The 21,013-nt window shown below is 41.9% G+C and overlaps 1 protein-coding gene across 1 annotated transcript; it reads left to right on the top strand.

Moving 5' to 3' along the window:
- The first annotated feature begins 4,627 nt into the window (after window positions 1-4,627).
- Window positions 4,628-19,618, top strand: LOC145411013 (recQ-like DNA helicase Blm). Its single transcript, XM_080281079.1, has 20 exons — window positions 4,628-4,681; window positions 4,968-6,090; window positions 7,363-7,472; window positions 8,076-8,203; window positions 8,777-8,972; window positions 9,078-9,206; window positions 9,931-10,023; window positions 10,590-10,671; window positions 12,057-12,204; window positions 12,551-12,682; window positions 13,088-13,274; window positions 13,823-13,900; window positions 14,313-14,508; window positions 14,691-14,872; window positions 15,202-15,358; window positions 15,822-16,015; window positions 17,145-17,338; window positions 17,954-18,084; window positions 18,447-18,609; window positions 19,303-19,618. The coding sequence occupies exons 2-20, from the start codon at window positions 5,034-5,036 to the stop codon at window positions 19,616-19,618; spliced, it is 3,873 nt and encodes a 1,290-aa protein (XP_080137205.1). The 5' UTR covers window positions 4,628-4,681; window positions 4,968-5,033.
- Window positions 19,619-21,013: the final 1,395 nt, after the last annotated feature.

The following is a 21,013-nucleotide window of genomic DNA, read 5'->3' as shown; positions in this document are numbered from 1 at the left end:
CATACGTGTTCACTGTGTGTCAGCAAGTGGGTTGAGGGTTAGTGCCCCTCCATGTAAAACAACCATCTCAAGGACAAACGACCACCCATTATGGGATTATGGCTTCTGGCTATAGATAGATAGAATAGTACAGTATAACTATTTGCCAAGCAGATACTACCAGCCAAAAACATCTGAACCAGTTTTCATTAGGTTGTCTGGTTTTGCTTTACTGCCTGCGTTGTTTTTATTATATTTAGTGTACAGTAAAAAGTTGTTTGGGCAATGATGGTAGTGATTATTTTAAGTTAACAAGTTTTATTTTTATTTATTTTTTTATTTAATGTAGGCTTCAGTAGGAAATAAGGTGGTGATTATGGTGAATATTTGAAGTTAATCAGCTATATTTTGTTTTTAGTCTACCTCAGACGATAGATGCAGGACGCAAAAGCAGGAGCTCGGCTGAATTTGTTCTCTTGGACAATGATCTTGAAGACTTGTGTGATTTTGATCTCGACACTTCTTTGGGAAATGGTAAATTCAGCTGCATGATTTTAAGTTTGTTGATCGTAGAGTTTTCCTACTCATGTTGATTTCCTTCTGTTTGTGGATCCTAGTACTGTACTGTATTTTGTTGTTTATGGATCCTGTTATTTTGTCATTTCTGGATTCTGTAAGTTTAACCTAGGTAGTACAATAGATGGGTGGCTGCTATCAGTCTTTATGTGTGTGTGTGTGTGTTTGTTTGTTTGTTTAATGTAAAAAAGGAGGAACCAAAGGCCAGAAGCCTGCAAGATTGTTCCCTCCAAGAAAAACAAGATAAAATAGAGCCACATTCAAGATCTGTTCATTGTGAGATGCCTGGTGCACTACTGTACCGTGGGAGTGAATTGTGGCTATATGCTTGGTAATTAGGCCACACAGTCATTACTCATAGGCAGGAAACATTCATCCACGAGTACAGTCATTTGGTGATCCTTCTTGTGAGTGTATCTAAGTGTGTAAGAAAGCAATGAATGGGAATTGAGGAAGGACACAATGAGATTTTTTCAGTGAGTTGTTATGGTCAGTTTGATATCAGCTGATGTAATGATTGAGAGTTGTACAGCAAGTGCAGCATAATAGTAAAGAAAAATGTAATGGAATTGTGTACATAGTTTATCTTGGTAGAGCCAGGATTCTGAAGTCTTTAAGGTGATGTGTGAATGATATTGTGGCACATCTCACTAGGTATGCCATTTGGTGATCTGTGTGCAGTAGTGGTATGTGGTTATCCAGTCCCTATTTGTGGATCTTTACCCCATCTTTCAGTGGGGCATTAGGGATACAATGATGGTGGTGGTGGTGATGGTAGATCTACTTTTGTACCCCATCTTTAAGTAGGGAATTAGAATTGTGATGATGATGATAGTTCTCTTACTTTGTGCTTGTTCTGTGTTTCTGGATCCTTCTTCATCTAATCTCTTAATAGAGAATTATGGATAAAATGATGATGGTGATGGTGATTAATGGTGTAAGTAAAGGTAAAGAAACTATGGCTGTGATGATGATTATTTTGATGCAGGGAAGGGTAAAGACACCATGCCGAGCACCAAGGAAGACCCAAGTAAGGGTGAGATTGATGATGAGCCGATTGTGGTGCGTCGGAAGAGATCCCACGCCATCATAATCTCCGATGATGACTCTGACTTGGACAACACCATAGAAGATGACTCCCCAGTGAAGCCCGCACAGGTGAGAGAGACATGGTTGTTGTACAGGGGTTGTGGTGTAGGCTTGGCAGGTTCCTTATGGCCATACAGTAATTTTGGTGATAATAGGAGTGATTATAATGATGATGGAATTATTGTTTTCCCACTAGCAGCCAGAGGAGGATGACTTCTTCTTAGACAGCACTCCTCCATTGAAATCCAAGCTCATTGATAAGCAGACCAGTAGAGAGGAGTTGGTGAGCAGTAAGGGTGATAGTGGCAGCAAGGGTAAGGGTACACCGAATCTCAGCATCACAGCTGTATCCCCACAACCCCGCCCACCCCAGACACAAGCCACTCCTCTTCTCACACAGGCACATGATTTCTTTGAGTCACTGGATACTCAGGTAATGTCATACTGTATTTGAGTTGTCTGTCTGTCCATCTTAACTTCTTTTTCTTCCCCATCAGGATCATAGGGACACAGGGCTAGGCTGCATATTCCTGACATTTAAGGTGAGGATGACCAGCTTTGCCTGCCCTTGAGTGGCACCATGTGAGCAGTAAACCACAACTTTGGTGTGAACCATTATTAGTCCCATTTAATTGGAGTGCCTTGGCCCACTAGACCACCAGGCATCTTCAGCAGAGTTATATCTTTATTTATTATGTTTTATGCTTGGTTGATTAGTTTAAGGTGCTCTAATTGAGTGTGGTCCATAAGGGTGAAGTCTGACAGTTTATTGCTTACATAATGTTATTCAGAGACAAGTACCGTAACTAGTCTATCACTCAAAATGTATAGATTGAGTAGGTAGACTTTGGCCCCAGCACCTCTTTGGTTAGTAAAGGATTGGATGATGGATGGTTGACATGAGGTGGTTTTATTCAGTTTAGGATCATTGTCATTTAGTGAAGATATTAAAAATCTCAGTTAACCCTTTTGCTGTGAAATGTTTCCTCGTAGATGAGTCAACTTGTCTAACAGCAGCAAGGAAAAAGTATTAAATTTGTTGTCTTAGTGAGTTGACCATATGACGACTACTGTTCAGTTAGTGTTTTTAGTCTAGTCACTGACACATGATTTTATTTAGCTTAGGAGTGGCTGCTGCAACACAGCATTAGAACTCAATTTCTCATTACCTGTGGAGTATCATTGACCACTTAGGTATTTTTTTCTAATTACCATAGTACATTTAGGAGGAGGGGGGAGTGTGTTGGGGAGAGGGTAGTCAATTGGTGGGCGACAGAGTGACTTGGGGGCGTTTTGTCTGCGGCCACCCCTTGTGGGATTAGGGTGTCAGGCTATAGATAGATAGACATTTAACCTGCAAAAATCCATAAGCCCTCCTAGCTAAGTTGTTGGCAGAGTGTAAGATTGAAGGATGGATTTGACTAGTGGGCAAGGGATCTCATTCCTGCCAGGTAACTAAGGCTTAATGAACTCCTTGCAACCACAGGATAGTGTTCATGTTGTGAGAATGGCCTAATTCTATCTATCTATTGCCAGATGCCTCAATCCTGTTTGGGGTGGCCACAAACAAATCGCCTCCAAGTCGCCCTGTCCCCCGCCATTTCACTCCCCTGCTCCCAGCTCACACCCCCCTCTCTCATATACCTCTCCACCCCATCCCTCCATCTCATCCTCGGCCTCCCCCTCCCTCTTTCCCAAATTCCATCAGATAATGGTAATGGACAGTGATGATGGGATGGAAGGGAAACATTGTGAAATAAGATGATGATGGGGTGGAAAGGAAACAATATGAAATAAGATGATGATGCTGTTTTTTGCTTGATGCTGTTTTCTGCACTGTCAGGGTGATGCGGACTACATAGAAAGTGCTCCATTATCTCCACCCATCCTGACCTACAACACTCAGGTGCTTAACAACTTCCTCACACCTTTACGGGAACACACGCCTAACAATACAACAGGTACGGATGCTATTGGATGTGGTAGAGGTGGTGGTGGTGGTGGTGGTGGTGTGGTGTCATGGAATTTAGGTTCATCTGAATTCCACCTTCCTACATTTGGGGATAGCGAAGGTAGCCTAATTGAGGAATAGTCGTATAACTGGACACTCACCTCTCACAGTAGTGTTTGTTTGATGATAATGCACATGGCAGTGGTGGTGGTGATGGTGATTACTAAATATTACTGTATAACTCTCTCTCTCTCTCTCTCTCTCTCATAATGCTGTTGAGAGAGAGAGATGATTACTAAATTTTATTACTTTTATTTATTTATGTATCCCCCCTCCCCAGGCAGTATCACCCCTGTTGCAAAGCCAAAGCTGGTAACAGTGAAGCCAAGTGTCAGTCCATCACAGGCACCCACAACAGCAACATTGCAAAGTACTCAACCATTTCAACCCCCATATAGGCATGCATCTCAAGTCAAACCTGAAATTCCAGACCAGACCGATTCTTTGTCGCATGAAGAGAAGACAGAGACCTCAGTAGTTAAAAATAAACCTTCTGGAATGGAAAAGGCTGAAAGTGAGAAATTAATCAGTGAAAATAAAGTACTTAGAACAGCAAGGGAGGTTGAAAGTGAAAGATTGAGTGCTAGAAATGAAAGTGATAGAACGTTGAAGTCTGAAACAGAGGAAGGTGAGGCAGGGTCACGTGAAACTTTTAAACTCCCAACACTGCCAGTGAAACAGGAACCCCCTTCCTCTGTGATGGATAAGAAACTGGATTCAAAGTCTTCTAATGATGAAAGAATAAAAGATAATGTTAATATTGACAATAATGTAACGGATAATGCTAAATTGGAAGAGGGTGCCAGACGGCAAGATAGTGATGGTAAAGAAGATAGTGTTATGGCTCAAGACAGTGCCACAAAGCAAGATAAAGTTACACCCCAAGAAAGTGTTGCAAATACCACCTCGTCCTCAGTGAGTGTTTTGAGTGACAAGTGCTCTCCTGCAGCCGCCAGCTTCACCTCTCCAGGCTCAGTTCAGGATGGGCTCACAGTTGATTACATTCTGAAGCATCCAGTTCTCAGGGTAAGAGGTGTATGATTGTGGTTCTCTAAGTGTTTGCAAATGTGTCAAGTAAATGAAGTATATTTAAAAGATAATTATATTGAGTGATGGAGAATGAGAGATTGGCTAAGAGTATTTGAATGAGGTGGAGAGGGAAACCAAAGATGAGGAGAGGTATATGAATGAGGGGAGGGTGGTGTGAGTTGGGGGAAGGGCAGCTTGATAATTGAGGACAGGGTTAGGCTTTTTAGTTAGAAATGGGGTTTGGACAGTGATAAATTTTTTCTTTATGCTCTTACATTTACAGGTGGCTGACTTAGAGGAAGATGACTTTGACATCTTGAAATCCCTGAAATCATCACTATTTGGCACCATGGCACAGTTGTTCATGAGCATACCCAGCGACATAATCCAGAAGATACCTGACTACGACTACATCAAACACCTTAAAGTCGTTAATGCATACAAGAAGATCACCAAACTGTTAAGCAAGGAGTCGGAAGTCAGGAGTAAGAGTAGCAACACATCCTATCTCGAGGGGAATGACCCATCTTTGTGCCTGAGTCCAAACGATAGGCATTATGGTCATCCTAGGAGGGTTGGGGTACAGAGGGAGAGTCTAGGGGAGGCGGTGTTGCGTCTGAGTAGCCATCCAGTACAGAAGGAGTTAAGGAATTCTGAGTTACCTTCTTATAGTCACTCAGCGCAGGAGTTGGGGAATGCTGACCTACCTTCGTATAGCCAGTCAGCGCAGAAGGACTGGAGAAGTGCTGAGTTGCCTTCATATAGTCACTCAGCACAAAAGGACTTAAGTGCTGATTCATGTACACTAGGTTACCAGAGAGTACAGAATGGGTTGAATGCTGAGTTACCCTCTGATGGTCATTCAGTGCAGAGGGAGAGTAAAACAGACACTTCATTCACTAATCTTTCATCCCCCAGTGAGCTGAAAAATGACCAGCCCTCTGTCACCACCCCATCTACATTTATGTTCAGGAAACTAAACAGAAACGGTGGTAAGAAATTAGACCTAAACAGTGATGCTAGTAGAATGGACAAAAATGATGACATCAAAAAAGTAAATGAAAACAGTGATAGTGGTGCAGGGAAACAAAATACTGGTGCTGTTAGTAGCATGCAGGCAAACTCCTTATCAGAAACAAAGGTACGGAGACAAAATACTGCCAGTGAAACTCAGTTAAACACAACAGAGACGAAGGTAAAGAGACAGAGCATACCCTGTGGTGATAGTTTCGATGATATAATGTTCTCAGACACTTCCCTGGGTTGTGTGTCGGAACCGGCCACATCTACTCCTTCCACAAGTCGATTCTCAAGCATCGATGCCAAGAGACGGAAGTTAAACGATGGAAGTTCAGTTATGGGGTCTGCATCCTCTCATAGGCCGACTGAGAATTCAACTATTAAAGGTACTGAATGTTTATTTTCCACTGTCTAAGGCCCAGCAGTCCTCTTATGTGTCTCATATCTTTGCATATCACAATTTTGGCATTAGTGGCCACAGTCCATATGAAATACATGCTGGTGTGATGGTATTAGTGGGAGTTTTTTGACATGTCAGTGGGTCTTGTGGGAGATTTACAGAAATTTTGTGCCCCTTTCATTTTTTGCTAACTTGAGCTAGATTTTTGCCCATTTGTGGCTTATTGCATATACTCAAGGGCTAGAAAATGACAATACTACAGCTCTACATCCTTTCCATAGCACTTCTTTGTGACTAGCATCATTAGTGTTAATCTGCAGTACCATATTGTTACAACTCAGCAGTCAAGATGGAGAGATGAAAATTTTAAGCCTGGTTAGAATCAGGGATTTGGCCAAATATGTATTTGTATTTGTAATTTGCAAATACTGCACAGTAAAATCAATATTTGTATTTGCCTCTCGACAAATTAGTGTATTTATATTTGTATTTGTATTTGGTCCATTGTATTTGCCCTCCATCCCTGGCTAAAATAAAAAAATTCTAATAAACTGCCCTGCTGCAGCCTGGAATCAAACACGTTCTTTCAGGCAGAAGGTCATTCCTCCGACCTCTTGACCACCACCCCTGGATGTCTTTTTCATTTTATTTTTGTCAAGACAGTCTTGTTCACAGTTCTATAGACTTTGAACAGGAGGGGTTAGATGTAGCAGTAAAAACCTGTTCAGTAGGATAGGCCTTTATTTACTACGTCAGTTCGATAATGTTTTGTTTATTGTATTATTGCTGTCTCTTAATGGCTTTGCTCAACATAGGAAAGACTTCAGTGAGGGAAAGGGTACTTGAATGCTAGATCTAACCTTCCCATTTTGAATATTCTGTCGTAAGCTGAATAAAATTGTCTGAAAATGACAAGAATAAAATGAAATATTTAACATCAAACACTAGGGCTTGTTGAAAAAATCCATCTGGTATACTCTCTTCACTTCAGCTTGGCCCAAAATTGTCATCTCTCCTTCACTGCTAAGCTGTAGCAAGAGGTTAGTACTGGAATATGGTGATAGTCATGAAGAAGTGTTGTGGGATGAATGTAGAGCTATAGCATTGTCTCTCTGCCACTCCACTCCCAGAAGTAAGCTGCAGAAGGACAAGTTTGAGCCCAGTTAAGGTGAATGGGCTATATCAGCAAGAATTAACAAGCAAGGACAGCCTGGATTCAATGAGTTAGAGGCTGTAGCACACTCTTCCTCTCTTTCAGGTGTGGCGGGTCCTTCACACAAAACAGGCGCAGCTGATCAATCTTGTGAATCAGTGGACTTCGACATGGATGACAACTTTTTCGACGATATTGATGGAGAAGAAAAGCAGGTGAGTTATATCAGGAAAAGAAATGAAGAAAGTGTTTGGAGAATTGTATGTAACTCTGATAGGTACAGGGAGAATGCATCTATGGAGAAACATTAGGGTGTGTAAAATTTATTATCTGTATGTTGGTTAGTACTTGGATGGGTGACCGCCTGGGAACACCAGATGCTGTTGGCATAATGTTCTTCCTACGTGTCAAGTGGGGTTGGTGGAGGATTAGTGCCCCTCCCTGTAAAACAATTAACTCTGAGCCCTTGGCCACCCCGTTTGGGATACAAGGCGTCTGGCAATGAATGAATGAATGAATGTTTTCTATGTTGGTCTCCCTCTTTTCTGTCTTTCTGTATATCTATCTGTTGGTCTCCCTCTGTCTGCCTGTGTATGTATTGTATCTGTCTGTATATATCTTTGATGACCTAAGGATATGGTGTGTGAGGTGCATCTATAAAGAAATATTTGGTTTTGGGTGATTATCAAGCAGTGTCCGTTTGTTTATATTTCTATCTGTCTGTCTATCTCTTATATATCTATCTGTGTCTATCTCCTGTGAATCTATCTGTCTGTCTATCTCTGTTTTTCTGCATAGCTGTCTGTCTATATTTCTAGGGTGACAGTGAGGTTATGGCCAACCAGAACCTTGGTATGGGAACAAAGACATCAGCAAACAATCAGTGGGATGGTCCCGGCCCTGATGATGACATTAACGAGTTTGTACCCCTGGCAGGTGGTCGCAGGTAAGTGTTTGTGTTGTTACCCAGACAGTCACTTGTAAGATTAGTCAGTCAGTGAGCTAGCCAGTTAGTTAGTCTGTTTGTAGTATTTATTTCTGGTAACTTTCTTGTTTCAGCTCATCCTCATCTTATTGATAAGTGTACATTTTTTCCCTTCTTCCATATATGTTACTTGTTTGATTTTGGAAGGGATTGGTTTTTGAGATATGGCAACCTCCTCTCCCCATATAAGTGAATTACCAGCTATTAACCACCCTTTGGATAGAAACCGACACAGGCTCAGTCCGATTTTGAGCGTAAGTGCCTAACATAATAACAAACATTGGTGCTGGAGAGAGACACCAAGTTGTGGCTCTGATATGACTGGGTGGTGGAGCTGTCCGGTTATACAATTGTCCCTCGGTGTCCCCCTTATGTCTGGACAGAAGGATGGTGGCCTACAGAAGGGCACATTTGGTCTGGAGTCCATTGGGTGCACATTAAGATATGCCAGGGATTACAACTGCTACCACTACTACTATTAATGCTGCTGGTCGTGGTGGTACTACTACTACTACTACATTTTTCCTCTTCCAGCAACAGCAGTAAACGTGAAATTAGCTACAACCGAGTGCTGTACAAGACCCCAACCAAGGGCTCAAGTCAGATATCTAGTACCCCCAAGGTGGTGAAGGGCAGCCATACTGGTCGTTTCCATGGCAACGTACGCAACGATGGGGTGACGGGAGAGTTTAGCGGCATGAACTACCCCCATACGAAAGAGATGCTTAAGGTGGGTTGTGTTGTGAAGGAAATATAGACGATGATGCCTGTTGGTTTACTGTAAATCGAACACTCATGCCTTTTCTATTGAGCCGACACTGTTTCCTGTCCACAGATCTTTTACCAGCAGTTTGGTTTGCGTCGTTTCCGAGAGAACCAGAAGGAAGTAATCAATGCGGCACTGCTGGGGAAAGACTGCTTTGTTTTGATGCCAACTGGGGGCGGCAAGAGTCTTTGTTATCAGGTGGGTTGGTAGGATTGAGATTTTTTTTTTTTTCTCTCTCTCTCTCTCTCTCTCTTTTAATGTACCTTATATCTAAGGTGGGAGTAGGGTTAGGGTGGTAGTGTTGATGATGATGATGGGTCTTGATTATTATTTACCTAATTTTTATATATGGGAGGCCACCCTTTGTGGGATTAGGGCGTTGGGCTATAGATAGATAGATTATATATGGGAATTGGGATGAGGATGATGATAATGGTGATGATGATATTGTTGCTGATGTTGAAAAAGAATGAAAATGTAAGGGAGATTCTTGCTTTTACAGTGGAGGTGAGATTTTTAAGAGCTTTGAATGATTATGTGACCTACTTCGCTAAGCATGCTGTTGATGGCTTTCCCACTTTGTTTATGGATGCTGCTACTTCCCAGCCTTAGGTAGAAATATGGGACAGAATGATAATGATGTGATGGTGGTTATGACGATGATGTTTGTATACCAGTGGTGTTTTTCTTGATAGATTTTTTTTTTTTTTCTATAAAGCCTCTATCCCCACCATGAATAAATTGCCTTCATGTCATCCTTTCCTCATCCATTGAGGTGATTTGTTTGCTCCCTCCCCCCCTCCAGTGTATAGATAGGTGGGTAGATAGACAGGTGGATAGATAAATAGATGGATAGGTAGGCAGATAGACCGGACTTTATTCATCGCAGCATAACGTCTCCTGTTGATGATAATTTTCTCAGTTACCAGCATGTGTGACAGAAGGAGTGACCATCGTAATCTCTCCCCTGAGGTCCCTCATACAAGACCAAGTACAGAAGCTGGCCTCTCTTGATGTAAGTTTACCTCCTGTTGTTTGAGGTTTTATATAGCATTGTATAGTTCATTTATCTTCCTTTATTCGCTTTAATTTACTTTACTCTTCACTTTAACTAGGCATAAAACTGTCATCTTTCCCTGTCTTGAATGCTGAGCTATAGCAAAAGATTAATTCCGGAACCTGATGCTAGCCACAAAGAAGTGCTATGGAAAGGATGGAGAGCTGTAGTATTCTTTAACCTCATTGAATTACAGGCAAAAACAGCAAAGGTACAAAACTTTCCACCTGGTTAAATTGAATGAGCTATAGTATTATTTGTATCTAATTATATTTATCTTTGTGTGTGTGTATATTTTTTTTTTTTACCATTTATTTTTTTATTATTATTATTATTATTATTATTATTATTACTTTTTATTTTTTTTATTTTTTTCATTTTTTGTTTTGTTTTGAATAATGTGGTTATGGATAGTTCTTGTCACCATTATTTGTGGGTAATACAGTAGAGTGATATGATGATGAAGATTGATGACAGTGTATGTGATGGCGTCTGTATGATGTCACTGATGATGCACTTTTCAGATTCCCGCCAGCCACATGTCAGGGGATATCAGTATGGCAGAGGAAAACGCCATACGCACGGAGTTGATGAGACGAGATATAAGTAAGTGAGAAAGAGAATGAAATACGTTAATACTCAGACTCCTGGTACCCATTCCTAGCTATAATAATGTGTTGTTGCCCAAAGTAGAACACAAGAGTTGGAGTGACTTTAATAGATTTGATTTTACCAGTTTTAACACTCAGGCTGCTATGACTTACTCTCAGCTGAATATGAGGTGCTATCCAAAATTTTCCAGACTGGGATCGCGACTCCTAAATGGGTTGTAGTAGCGTGATGCATCTCTAGGTGGCAGTACTAATATGCATTGTGAGTCGGTGTGCCATGCGGTGTGGAGCTAGGCGGATATGGGGATTAGTGACGTTTGTTTGTCTGCTGTCGTGCACATGTTCTCTGTCGAGATGGGTATGAAGAATGTACAGTGAATTTGTGTTAAATTTTGTGCGAATCTTGGGAAAAATGCAACAGAGACCCTGACAGTGATTCAACAAGTGTTTGGTGAGCAATCTTTTTGTCAGACAGCCTCACCAAGACCCCAAAAGGCCAAACAGATGAAAAGCAATGTCAAGAGCATGCTGATTGTTTTCTTTGATGTCAGGGGGATTGTGCACAAAGAATTCTTCCCAGGTGGCCAAACTATCAATTCCAACTTCAACTGTGATGTTTCGCAGCGACTGTGAGAAGGTGACGCCCCGACCTTTGGCAAGACAACAACTGGCTGCTTCACTGTGACAACGCCCCAGCTCACTGTGCGCTCGACACCCAGCAGTTTTTGGCCAAGAACAACATGCTGTTGTCCCCCACCCTCCTTGCTTGCTGGATTTGGCCCCCTGTGACTTCTTTCTATTCACAAAAATGAAGATCAAGCTGAAAGGGCATTGGCTTGATACCATTTAGGACATCTAAAAGGATTAACCATCAGTGTAGTAGTAGTAGTTGTTCCCTAGGCAGTCTGGCCGAACAGCCCCGAGTCCCTTAGGAAGGCCATGGCCGAGACCGGGCTTTCCCACAGAGCTCTCAAAGAGTGTGTGTTGTGTTGTTGGCGTAGGTGATTGTGTGCAATGCAGTCTTCCATAATGTGTTTGACACTCTTGTCGAAAAGGACTTCCAGGGAGCATTCCAGCAATGGAGGAAGTGCTGGGACTGGTGTATCAGTGTGCAAAGGAAGTACTTGAGGGTGATGGCAGCCAAAAAAAACTACGGTTATTGTTCAGTTTTATATAGCATTAGTCTGGAAAAGTTTGGATAGCATCTCGTATCCTCATCCAGGATTAGCTGGTTGCATCTGCTTCTGAATATCAAGAATGTAATTAAAAAAGACATCCATGAAATGAAAGAGGTACTCATCCTTTAAAGGTTGTTCAACTTCAAAAACTATTTTCTTCATTGACTGGTTTGAAACTTGCATTATTTATCTTCGTTCACAGGTTTGAAACTTCTATACATCACACCAGAAAAAGTCAGTGCCAGTGCCAGGTGCTGTGAGCTGCTGGAGAACCTGTATAAGCGACACAAACTGGCCAGATTTGTTATAGATGAAGCGCATTGTGTGTCACAGTGGGGACATGACTTCAGGTATAGATAGTCAGCCCTTATAGTTCTTTCTTGGTTAAATATTATAAAACCAGGTGCCTTAATCATGGAGGGGATGACCTTAAACGAACCACCCCACCACCATATGATTTATTGAATGATTTTATCCAACGTGGGTATTGAAGGCTGCATATAACCCCTTCAGTTCAAAAAGCCTTTCCTTAGGTGAATCAAATTAATAGGTGATCACAAGAATAAAAGTTTACATAGGTCATAGGACTGATAGGGTTAATGATTTTCCATGATCAAATTAGAGTTTTTTCAGGAAAAGAGATTTGGTTTGTCGTTGTTGTTGGTTGTGATTATGACAGTTTTATGGTTTCCTCAGACCAGACTACAAGAAACTTAATGTTCTGCGTCAAAAGTTCCCTGGCGTTCCAGTCATTGCCCTCACCGCAACTGCCACACCTCGCGTCAGGGTCGACATCCTACACCAGCTGGGACTTAAGGACCCTAAGTGGTAGGTGGGGTTTATCCGTGTTTTCCCTGCCCTTGGATAATTCTCTTTGATGAGGTGCATCGGGGAATATTGTTAGACATGAGTGAAGTGTGAAGTACAGGTAGTTGCAGTGTAATAGTAGGCTAACATTTGTCCCTATTTGAACACATATACTGTATATGATAATAACAGTGTTGCCAGTAATGATGGAAATGATGATGATGATGAGTGACAATGATAAAAGTGATGATGATAGTGATAATGATAATAGTGATGATAGTGAAAATGATAATGGTGATGATAGTGAAAATGATAATAGTGATGATGATGATGATGGTGAAAATGATAATAGTGGTGATGATGGTGAGAATGATAATAGCGATGATGATGATTTCACTAACACACCTCACCCCCTTTTCATCCCAGGTTTCTGAGCAGTTTCAACCGCACCAACCTAAGGTACGAGGTAGTGCCGAAGAAAGGCAAGAAGATCAGCACGGAAATAGCCGGCCTCATCAACTGCAAGTACAGGAACCAGTCCGGCATTGTTTACTGCCTCTCCAGGAAGGAATGTGACACCCTTGCTAGTGATCTCTGCAAGGCTGGGATTAAGGTAGGATATTATTTTATTATATTTATTTATTTGGCCATGTGGAGAGGATGAAGGGTGAAAGACTGACGAAGAGAGTGTATGTGAGTGAGGTGGAGGGGGGAAGAGGGAGGGGGAGGCCGAGGATGAGATGGAGGGATGGGGTGGAGAGGTATATGAGAGAGGGGGGTGTGAGTTGGGAGCAGGGCAGTGAAATGGTGGGGGACAGGGCGACTTGGAGGCGATTTGTTTGTGGCCACCCCAGACTTTAGCCTACTGCAGTTAAAGTTCACTGTTAGAGATTTTTTTTTTTACTATTATTATTATTATTATTATTTTTTTTTCTTATATGAGTGGAGGACACCTGTAATCTGGTGTATGGATTATTTTTTTTATTTGTTTTTCCTTCCTCTGTTTATCTTCTGGGGAAAAAAAAAGGAACCAAAGGGCAGAACCCAACTGGATTGTTCCCTCAAAGAAAAAATAAAAACAAACTAACAATGCCAAATTCAAACCTGTATTTATATAATGATTTACAACTTCCCTCTTAACTGTCAGCTATCCTATTTCAGGCTGTTAGTTACCATGCTGGATTAACTGATGCAAAGAGAGTGTCCACACAGACCCAGTGGATCAACGACAAATTTAAGGTATGTACAGGTGTAGTAAATAGTATCTTTTCTTTTAGCAGGATGATTTATTTATTTATTTATTTATTTATTTTTATTTTTTTTCCTTGTCTAATTGGTGGTCTTGCCGGATTTTTATTTATTTATTCATTTATTTATATATATATATTTTTTTTTGTCAGAATGCCCCAGTTAGAGTAAAGTCCTTCCAAGTAGTTTATGGAACCACTTGGCTAATCTGTCATGTGCTAACCTGTCTTGTAATCAACTAGACTTTGATTATTAAAAACTACAATTCTTACATTTACAGGTAGCGTGTGCAATAATAGCCATTGAAATTAACAGATGAATGGATAATAACATTTATTACTCCATTTACAGGTAGTGTGTGCAGTAGAGAAATGGCTAATAACTAAGATTCCTCCATTTCTAGGTAGTGTGTGCAACCATAGCCTTTGGAATGGGCATAGACAAGCCCGATGTGCGGTTCGTGATCCACTACTCCCTCCCCATGAGCATTGAGGGCTACTATCAGGAGTCAGGCAGGGCTGGCAGGGACGGAGAACTGGCAGACTGTATTCTTTTCTATGGCTACCAGGATATGCACAGGCTTAGGAAACTTATTGACAGTAAGTAGAGGGTGTGTGCATGAATGAGTATGTGTGTGTGTGTGTGTGTGTGTGTGTGTGTGTGCCTAATGGTTTCTTGTAGTGATAGTGATAATAACTGTAACCAAGACAACCATTTCATTGCACTTTGAGAACAGATGGTGGTGGTGATACTGTAATTGTAACTAAGGTGTTCATTTCAGTGGACCGTGAGAACATAAAAGCAAAACAGACTCACTACGACAACCTGTATCGGATGGTGGCGTACTGCGAGAACAGGATGGACTGCCGCCGTACCCAGATCCTGAACTACTTTGGTGAAATCTTTGACCGAGAGATCTGCAGACAGGATCGTGCAACAGCCTGTGATAATTGCAGATTGATGGTAAGTCTCTGGAGTTCGCAGGTATACATTATTCACTCGAGTTAATTGGTGTCGTGAAGCCTGTAAGTGTTGTTGTGTATGCCTTTGAGGTGTAGACAGGATTCCAAGGGCTTTAATGGTAAGGGGATGGGAGTTTGGCCCATTCAGTGTGGCAGACTTTGATTTGTCACGTTTCAGTTTTTTCTGGCTGTCTGAACCCTACCTCGCACAGTTCCAAACTAGTTTATTTTTATTTCTATATGACTGTATCAGATCTACAGGATTAAGGTTCCGATGCTTATGTTTACGTGTTCGTCAGACCCCAAGCTAACCCCATATTTCCTCCACAGGCGTCATACACGCAGGTTGACGTGACTAAGGAGTGTCGTGCAATCCTTCAGGCGGTACAGCAGTTGTGTACAGGGGGGCGCTGGTCAAACAACTATACTCTCAATCACTTTGTAGATGTATTCAAGGGATCTGAGGCTAAGAAGATTGTGGATAATGGTAAGAGATTGATTTTGTTTAGTATTTGTATATTTCAGGTTAGAGGTACCCAGAGATGGTTTGGTCACGTAGAGGGAGAATGAGAGACTGACTGGGAGAGTGTAAGTGAAGTGGAGGGATACTGGTCTGAGATTTTTTATTATTCCTTTTTATTAACCCTCCCAAGTTATGTTGTTATTCTTTTGACTACTAACCAGATGACATTTTTTCCTTTTATGGGAGGCCTCTTGCGATCGAGGGCTTAATGTGGCTTTATCCAACCCCTTGAGCTCAAAACATATCCTGTGCTAAACCTGACTGTTTGGAAGTATCAGTAATGATTTGGAAAAGGTGTTACTAGATTATATTGCTAAAGGTTTGGTGGGAAAAGAGATGTGGTTGATGATGATGATGATGTAAAATAAAAGCAGTGTATCAGAAAAAGGCAGCATCTGATAAAGACTCTCTGTATATACGTTTGCAGGCCACAACCGCCACCCCCTTCATGGCATGGGGAAGTCATGGCTACGTAATGATGCAGAGCGACTCTTTCGGCGGATGGTTCTGGCGGGGCTGCTGCTGGAGGAGATGGTGGTGGCGGGGCCGGAGGAAATGGCCTTTGCATACCTTAGACCAGGGAACAAAGCCCAGCAGTTCTTGTTTAACCCTAATTCAAAGGTTAGTGTCTGCCTTACCCTTTATTTTACATAAGGGGAGCCTACAGGTGGTGGCGCTGTGTATCCTGGGTGGAGCAAGTGGAGTCTACCTGGGACCCAAACCTCCTCGTACTTCCCTGCATCTCACTGCTTATTTATTTACCAATTTTTATTATTTTATTATATTTTATTTTGCCTGGTGGTTTAGTGGGTAATTAAGGCGCTCCAATCGGATTGAGCCGGTGAAGGTTTATATCCAAGGGATGGTTGGGGTTTATTGCTCACGTAATGCCACATGTGGATGAGTGAGGCTGGTCACTCTCATCTTACGTGTCAGGACCAACTTGCCTAGCCCCTGTCTCCTACGCTCCTCGTGGGGCAACGTAGGATTGGATGATGGATAGATGGATTATTATATTTATTTATTTATTTTTTATGCACCTTCAACCAGGGACCAGTGTGCAGCAGATGATGTCTAACCCTGGTTTAAGGTGCAGGGGATGAAGCACTGTAATCTGTTTGTTTTTATCATTATTATTGGATAAGTCTGGACTATAGTATTAGCAATTTACACGTTATTGTGACACTTCCTTCATGTGTTAACCCTTTGGCACTGAAGGGATTATGGAAGGCTTCATCTAATTCATCCAATTTGAACAGTTTCCTTGAAGTTATATAAAACTGTGAAGAGAGAGGAAAACACAAGGTTACAAGGGATAGTGGGAAATGTCTGATATAATTTAAATTAGCTGTAAACATGACTTTTTTTTTTGCTAAGTTTTTCCAAGGTTTGTGGTTTTTAAGTTTTATTATATTACAGTTTTCTTTTTTCCTGTATGCTTTCTTATTTCAGTCTCTGTTAAGTTGGGATTGATGATGATGATGATGATGTGCCTTTTTTTCCCTCCTTACTCCATTCATTTTTTCTTTTCTTTTTTCCATAAAAAAAAAGAAGTGGTATATCCTTCAAATTGAGCATTAAACCCATTCCTTCTCTCTCTCTCTTTCTCTCTCTCTCTCACTCCATTCATTATTTATTTATTTTTTTTTTTTATTTTTTTTTTTTTTACATAATTTACAAATAAAAAGTATGATATATCCTTCAATTTGAGCATTAAAGCTACTCCCTCCACTTCTTTCTTTTTAAACAGTTTCAAGTAGAGATGCAAGACAAAAAGAACAACACAGCCACACGTGTGGATGTGGATCAGAGCAGTGTGGGTGAGGACGATGAGATGCAGCAGCTTCAGAGAGACTGCTACAATGCCCTCCTGGACACTGTTAAGTCACTCGCGGCAGAGAAGAGCGTTAACTATACCAACATCATCAATATGGTTGCTCTCAGGTCAGTTACCAATCATTTTATTACATTTAAATAGTTCTAAAGTACCATATATGATTTATTAGCTTAACAGAAATACCCCCCCATCCCCCCAACACTCACTTCCTAGCAGTCATCAGCTTTACTAAAATTATTATCATAGTTGCTCTCAGGTAGGTCAGTTATCAGTCTTATTATAATTAACTTTGTATGAGTTACCTGAGCACAGTGAATGCATTCCACTGCCCCCCACTTCCATCAGGTTACATGCTGCTGTGAAAGAAGTCAACTATACTTTTACAGATGTTTGTCTTAAGTCAGTTATCAACCATTTTACAACAGTTAATTATTTCTCTGCCCTAGGGTGGGAAAAGAGGTCTGGATGATGATGGCTAAGGAAGCTCCCTAACACCTCTTCCTAACTTGTTTGTGTGGCTTATTATGCCTTACTGTTATCTTCTTGTACAAATCCTTCTAATGACATACAAAAGTCCATTAACCTACAGTATCCAAAAAGAAATTGCTAAGGAAGAATTGTTTGGGAGCTTCCTTTCCTGATGAGAATACGAGCTTTGGTCTTCCTCTCCTTGTTCTCCCCTTGATTATCCATACATGTAAACAACTGTATTTTGTCCCCAGGGTGATGTCACAGTTGATGCCGGAGTGTGAGGAAGAGATGCTCAAGATTCCTCACGTGACCAAAGCCAACTTTGACAAGTATGGTGGAGCCCTGCTGGACATTACACAGAGATATGCTGCACAGAAACTTGGTGGGTTCACAAGAAATGTATGGCTGTGTTCCTAGTTGTTGTGGCTGTTCTGATGTTCTTAGTCTCCCAGGCTCTTCTCCATACCCCCTCCTCCACCCACCCATTCTTTTTTTCCCCTAGATCTCTTATCCAATCCTGTATTGATGGAAAGGGATACTTTCGTGTGATGCCATTGATGTAAACTTAGTGGCTTCTTTTCCTGGTTACGTAAATGCCCTTCATTCACTTCCATATCCACGAAAGGCAGATGGTAGACTGTCTGGAAAGGGGAACTTGCCACAATGATAATAAATTATAGCTGAGTTCCCAAGCTAAGAATGATGGTTGTGTTTAATCGTATTGTATATTATTTCCTCCTGCAGTGATCCTTAGTGAGCGAGTGGACAATGAGGAGTTGGATAGCTCACAGGGGGAGTCTGAGCTTGACGGGGGTGGCTGGTTGGGGTCAGTGAGTGCCCCGATGCCCAGCAAGAGCCCGTACTTCAGAGGTGGGGCTGGCAGAGGACGGGGCAGGTTCATGAAAGGGTCAGTATATTGGCTGGACAGAGTATCATACCGAAGCTTGTATATTAAGTGGCATAGGAGGCTTGGTAACCCCTTCCTTACAAATTATCTTACATCTGACCATATGTTAAAGGTTTAGTATATTGGCCAGATTTTTCTCCTGTGCTGTATTGGCTTTAGTTTGTTCACCTTTACCGGGCCCAGATTTTTGTCCCCTGTGCAGCTGAAGAAAACAAAACAAAAACAATGGTTTGGCTGTATGTCCTTTCTGTAGTATTCCTTTTTGACAAGCACTATATTCTAGCATTACTTTCTATTACAGCTCAAGGGAATTGATGACAGTTTTATGCCAAGGTGAAGTAAAGAGTTCCAGATATCCATAGTACTGCTCTTAGCTACACTGCACTTGATCCACACATCCTTCACCACCTCTAAAGCCATCTTGTTCACCATTCACTAGATATTCAGCTGTTTTACTTACCCCCTCTTGTTAGTATTGGCCTGTATTAGTATTCTTTCATACATGCTTTCCTTACTAGTCATTTTACTGTGCATGTTTCATCCATATACCATATCCCCAGCCCTTTCCTAAACCACCAAACTTGCAAATTTCGTAATAAAGCTACTTCTCCCAACACTCCAGTACATCCACACAACACACTGATCCTGAGCTCCTCTCCCCACTCTCTGATATCAGACTTTTGCAAATTTCAGAGGAAGACGCAGGGGGAGGTTTGGCGGCTCAAGGGCTAGGGGAGCAAAGCAAGCCAAGAAAGGAGGTAACTTTGGGGGTGAGGCTGGTGCAGGTGTCAGTGGCAGTCCTGAGAGGGCTTCGAGGTATGCGGCATCACGGAATCGGGCGGCGGCTGCGGCCATTTGGAAGGAGCGAGGAGGCCAGAGGGGGCGGGGAAAAGGGAAAGGGCCTGGGGCAGGAGCAGGGCGAGGACAGACTTCAGGGGCCAAACCTACCTTACTTGGCCTCCCCACACCGAGATCTTTTCTTCCTAAGCCCAAGGTGGTTCAGTTTTAGCCAAATCTCAAAGCCGAGGGGTCAGTAGAGACGAGGAAAGGTTGTAGGTGCAAGGGTCAGACGAGGACAGACTTCCAGTGCCAGACCAACCTTATATGGTCTCCCCACACCAAAATGTTGCCTTCATGAGCCTAAGGTGGTTCAATTCTAGCTAAATCTCATAGCCTAAGGAGCCAGGTGTGTAGCAGGGACAGAGTTTATCATGGGCCAAACAAACCTTACATGGTATCTCCACACCAAGATCTTTCCTTTCTGAGCCTAAGTTAGTTCAGTTCTAGCCAGATCTTATGATGAAAGGGGGCAAAGGGGGTGTGGAAAAGGGGCTAGGGAAGGGGGTGGACGGACTGTTGAAGCCAAGCTGACCTCACTTGCTGTCTTCATATTGAGATCATTCCTTCTTAAGTCTGAGGTAGTTCACTTCTGCCCACCTCCCCCCTTTCTTTTTATTTCAATACCAAGTTTGCATATATAGATAAGCCACTAAATTTCACTTGTCATTTACAGAGCAAGACAGGAAGATGGAAGGAAGGTAGGGAATAGGGAAGGAGTGGGGTGGGGTGGGATGAGGGGGTAGGGGCAGGGCAAGGATAGAGTTCGGCTGGGACCAAGTCAACCCTGGTCATCCTTCCCAAGCCAAGATCATACCTTCCTCAGCCAAATCTAGTGGACATTATGTGTTTGTAGGATTTTTTAATCTGAGTAAGCGCAAATGTAGCAAACCCACAGTTTCCTTGTCGTTTATGAAAAAGAAAAGGAGAGGATAGATAGAATGTTTGATGGATGGTTAAGTCTGTGAGGCTAAATCAGGATTCCAGGGGCTTGTGTAGTGTGTGAATGAGTCTGTGGCCCATATCACTGGGCATACTTTTGATTAGTTCTTTGTCTTGTTTTCTCTCTGCTTTCCAGATCCTACCTCAGTCCATCCTTATATGGGATGAAGAGAAGCTAATGATGATGATTGTGTGATGCTGTTTGATAGTTCTTGTATTTTCATGTTTTTATTTCGTTATATATATTTGTTTATTTATGTTTTTATCATACCTTGTCCAGTGTTTTTGTGTGAATTTGGGCTGTAATTGAAGAGCAGTGAAATAGAGGTGTATGAGAGAGTGGGGTGTAAGCTGGGGGAGGGCAGCGATATGGTAGGGAACAGAGCGACTTGGAGGCCATTTGTTTGTGGCCGCCCCTTACAGGATTGAGGTGTCTGGTTATTGATAGATAGAAGTGATAGTGATGATGGTTCTTCGAGTGAGATGTTGTGTGATAGTGTATGGTAGTTCTCGTACTTTCGTATTTCCGTCCGTACTGGATCCCGCCTCACCCCATCTCGTTGGTGGGAGTGAAGGTTATGGTGATGATTGTTATAGTGATGATGTGTGTGGATTAAATGTCTCT

The sequence above is a fragment of the Coenobita brevimanus genome, chromosome 11, assembly GCF_032717465.1.
Source record: "Coenobita brevimanus isolate Jiangsu-jjx chromosome 11, ASM3271746v2, whole genome shotgun sequence".
In the NCBI taxonomy this organism is placed as follows: domain Eukaryota; kingdom Metazoa; phylum Arthropoda; class Malacostraca; order Decapoda; family Coenobitidae; genus Coenobita; species Coenobita brevimanus.
Note: the sequence above shows the minus strand (reverse complement) of the source record. Positions and strands in the feature narration are given on the sequence as shown.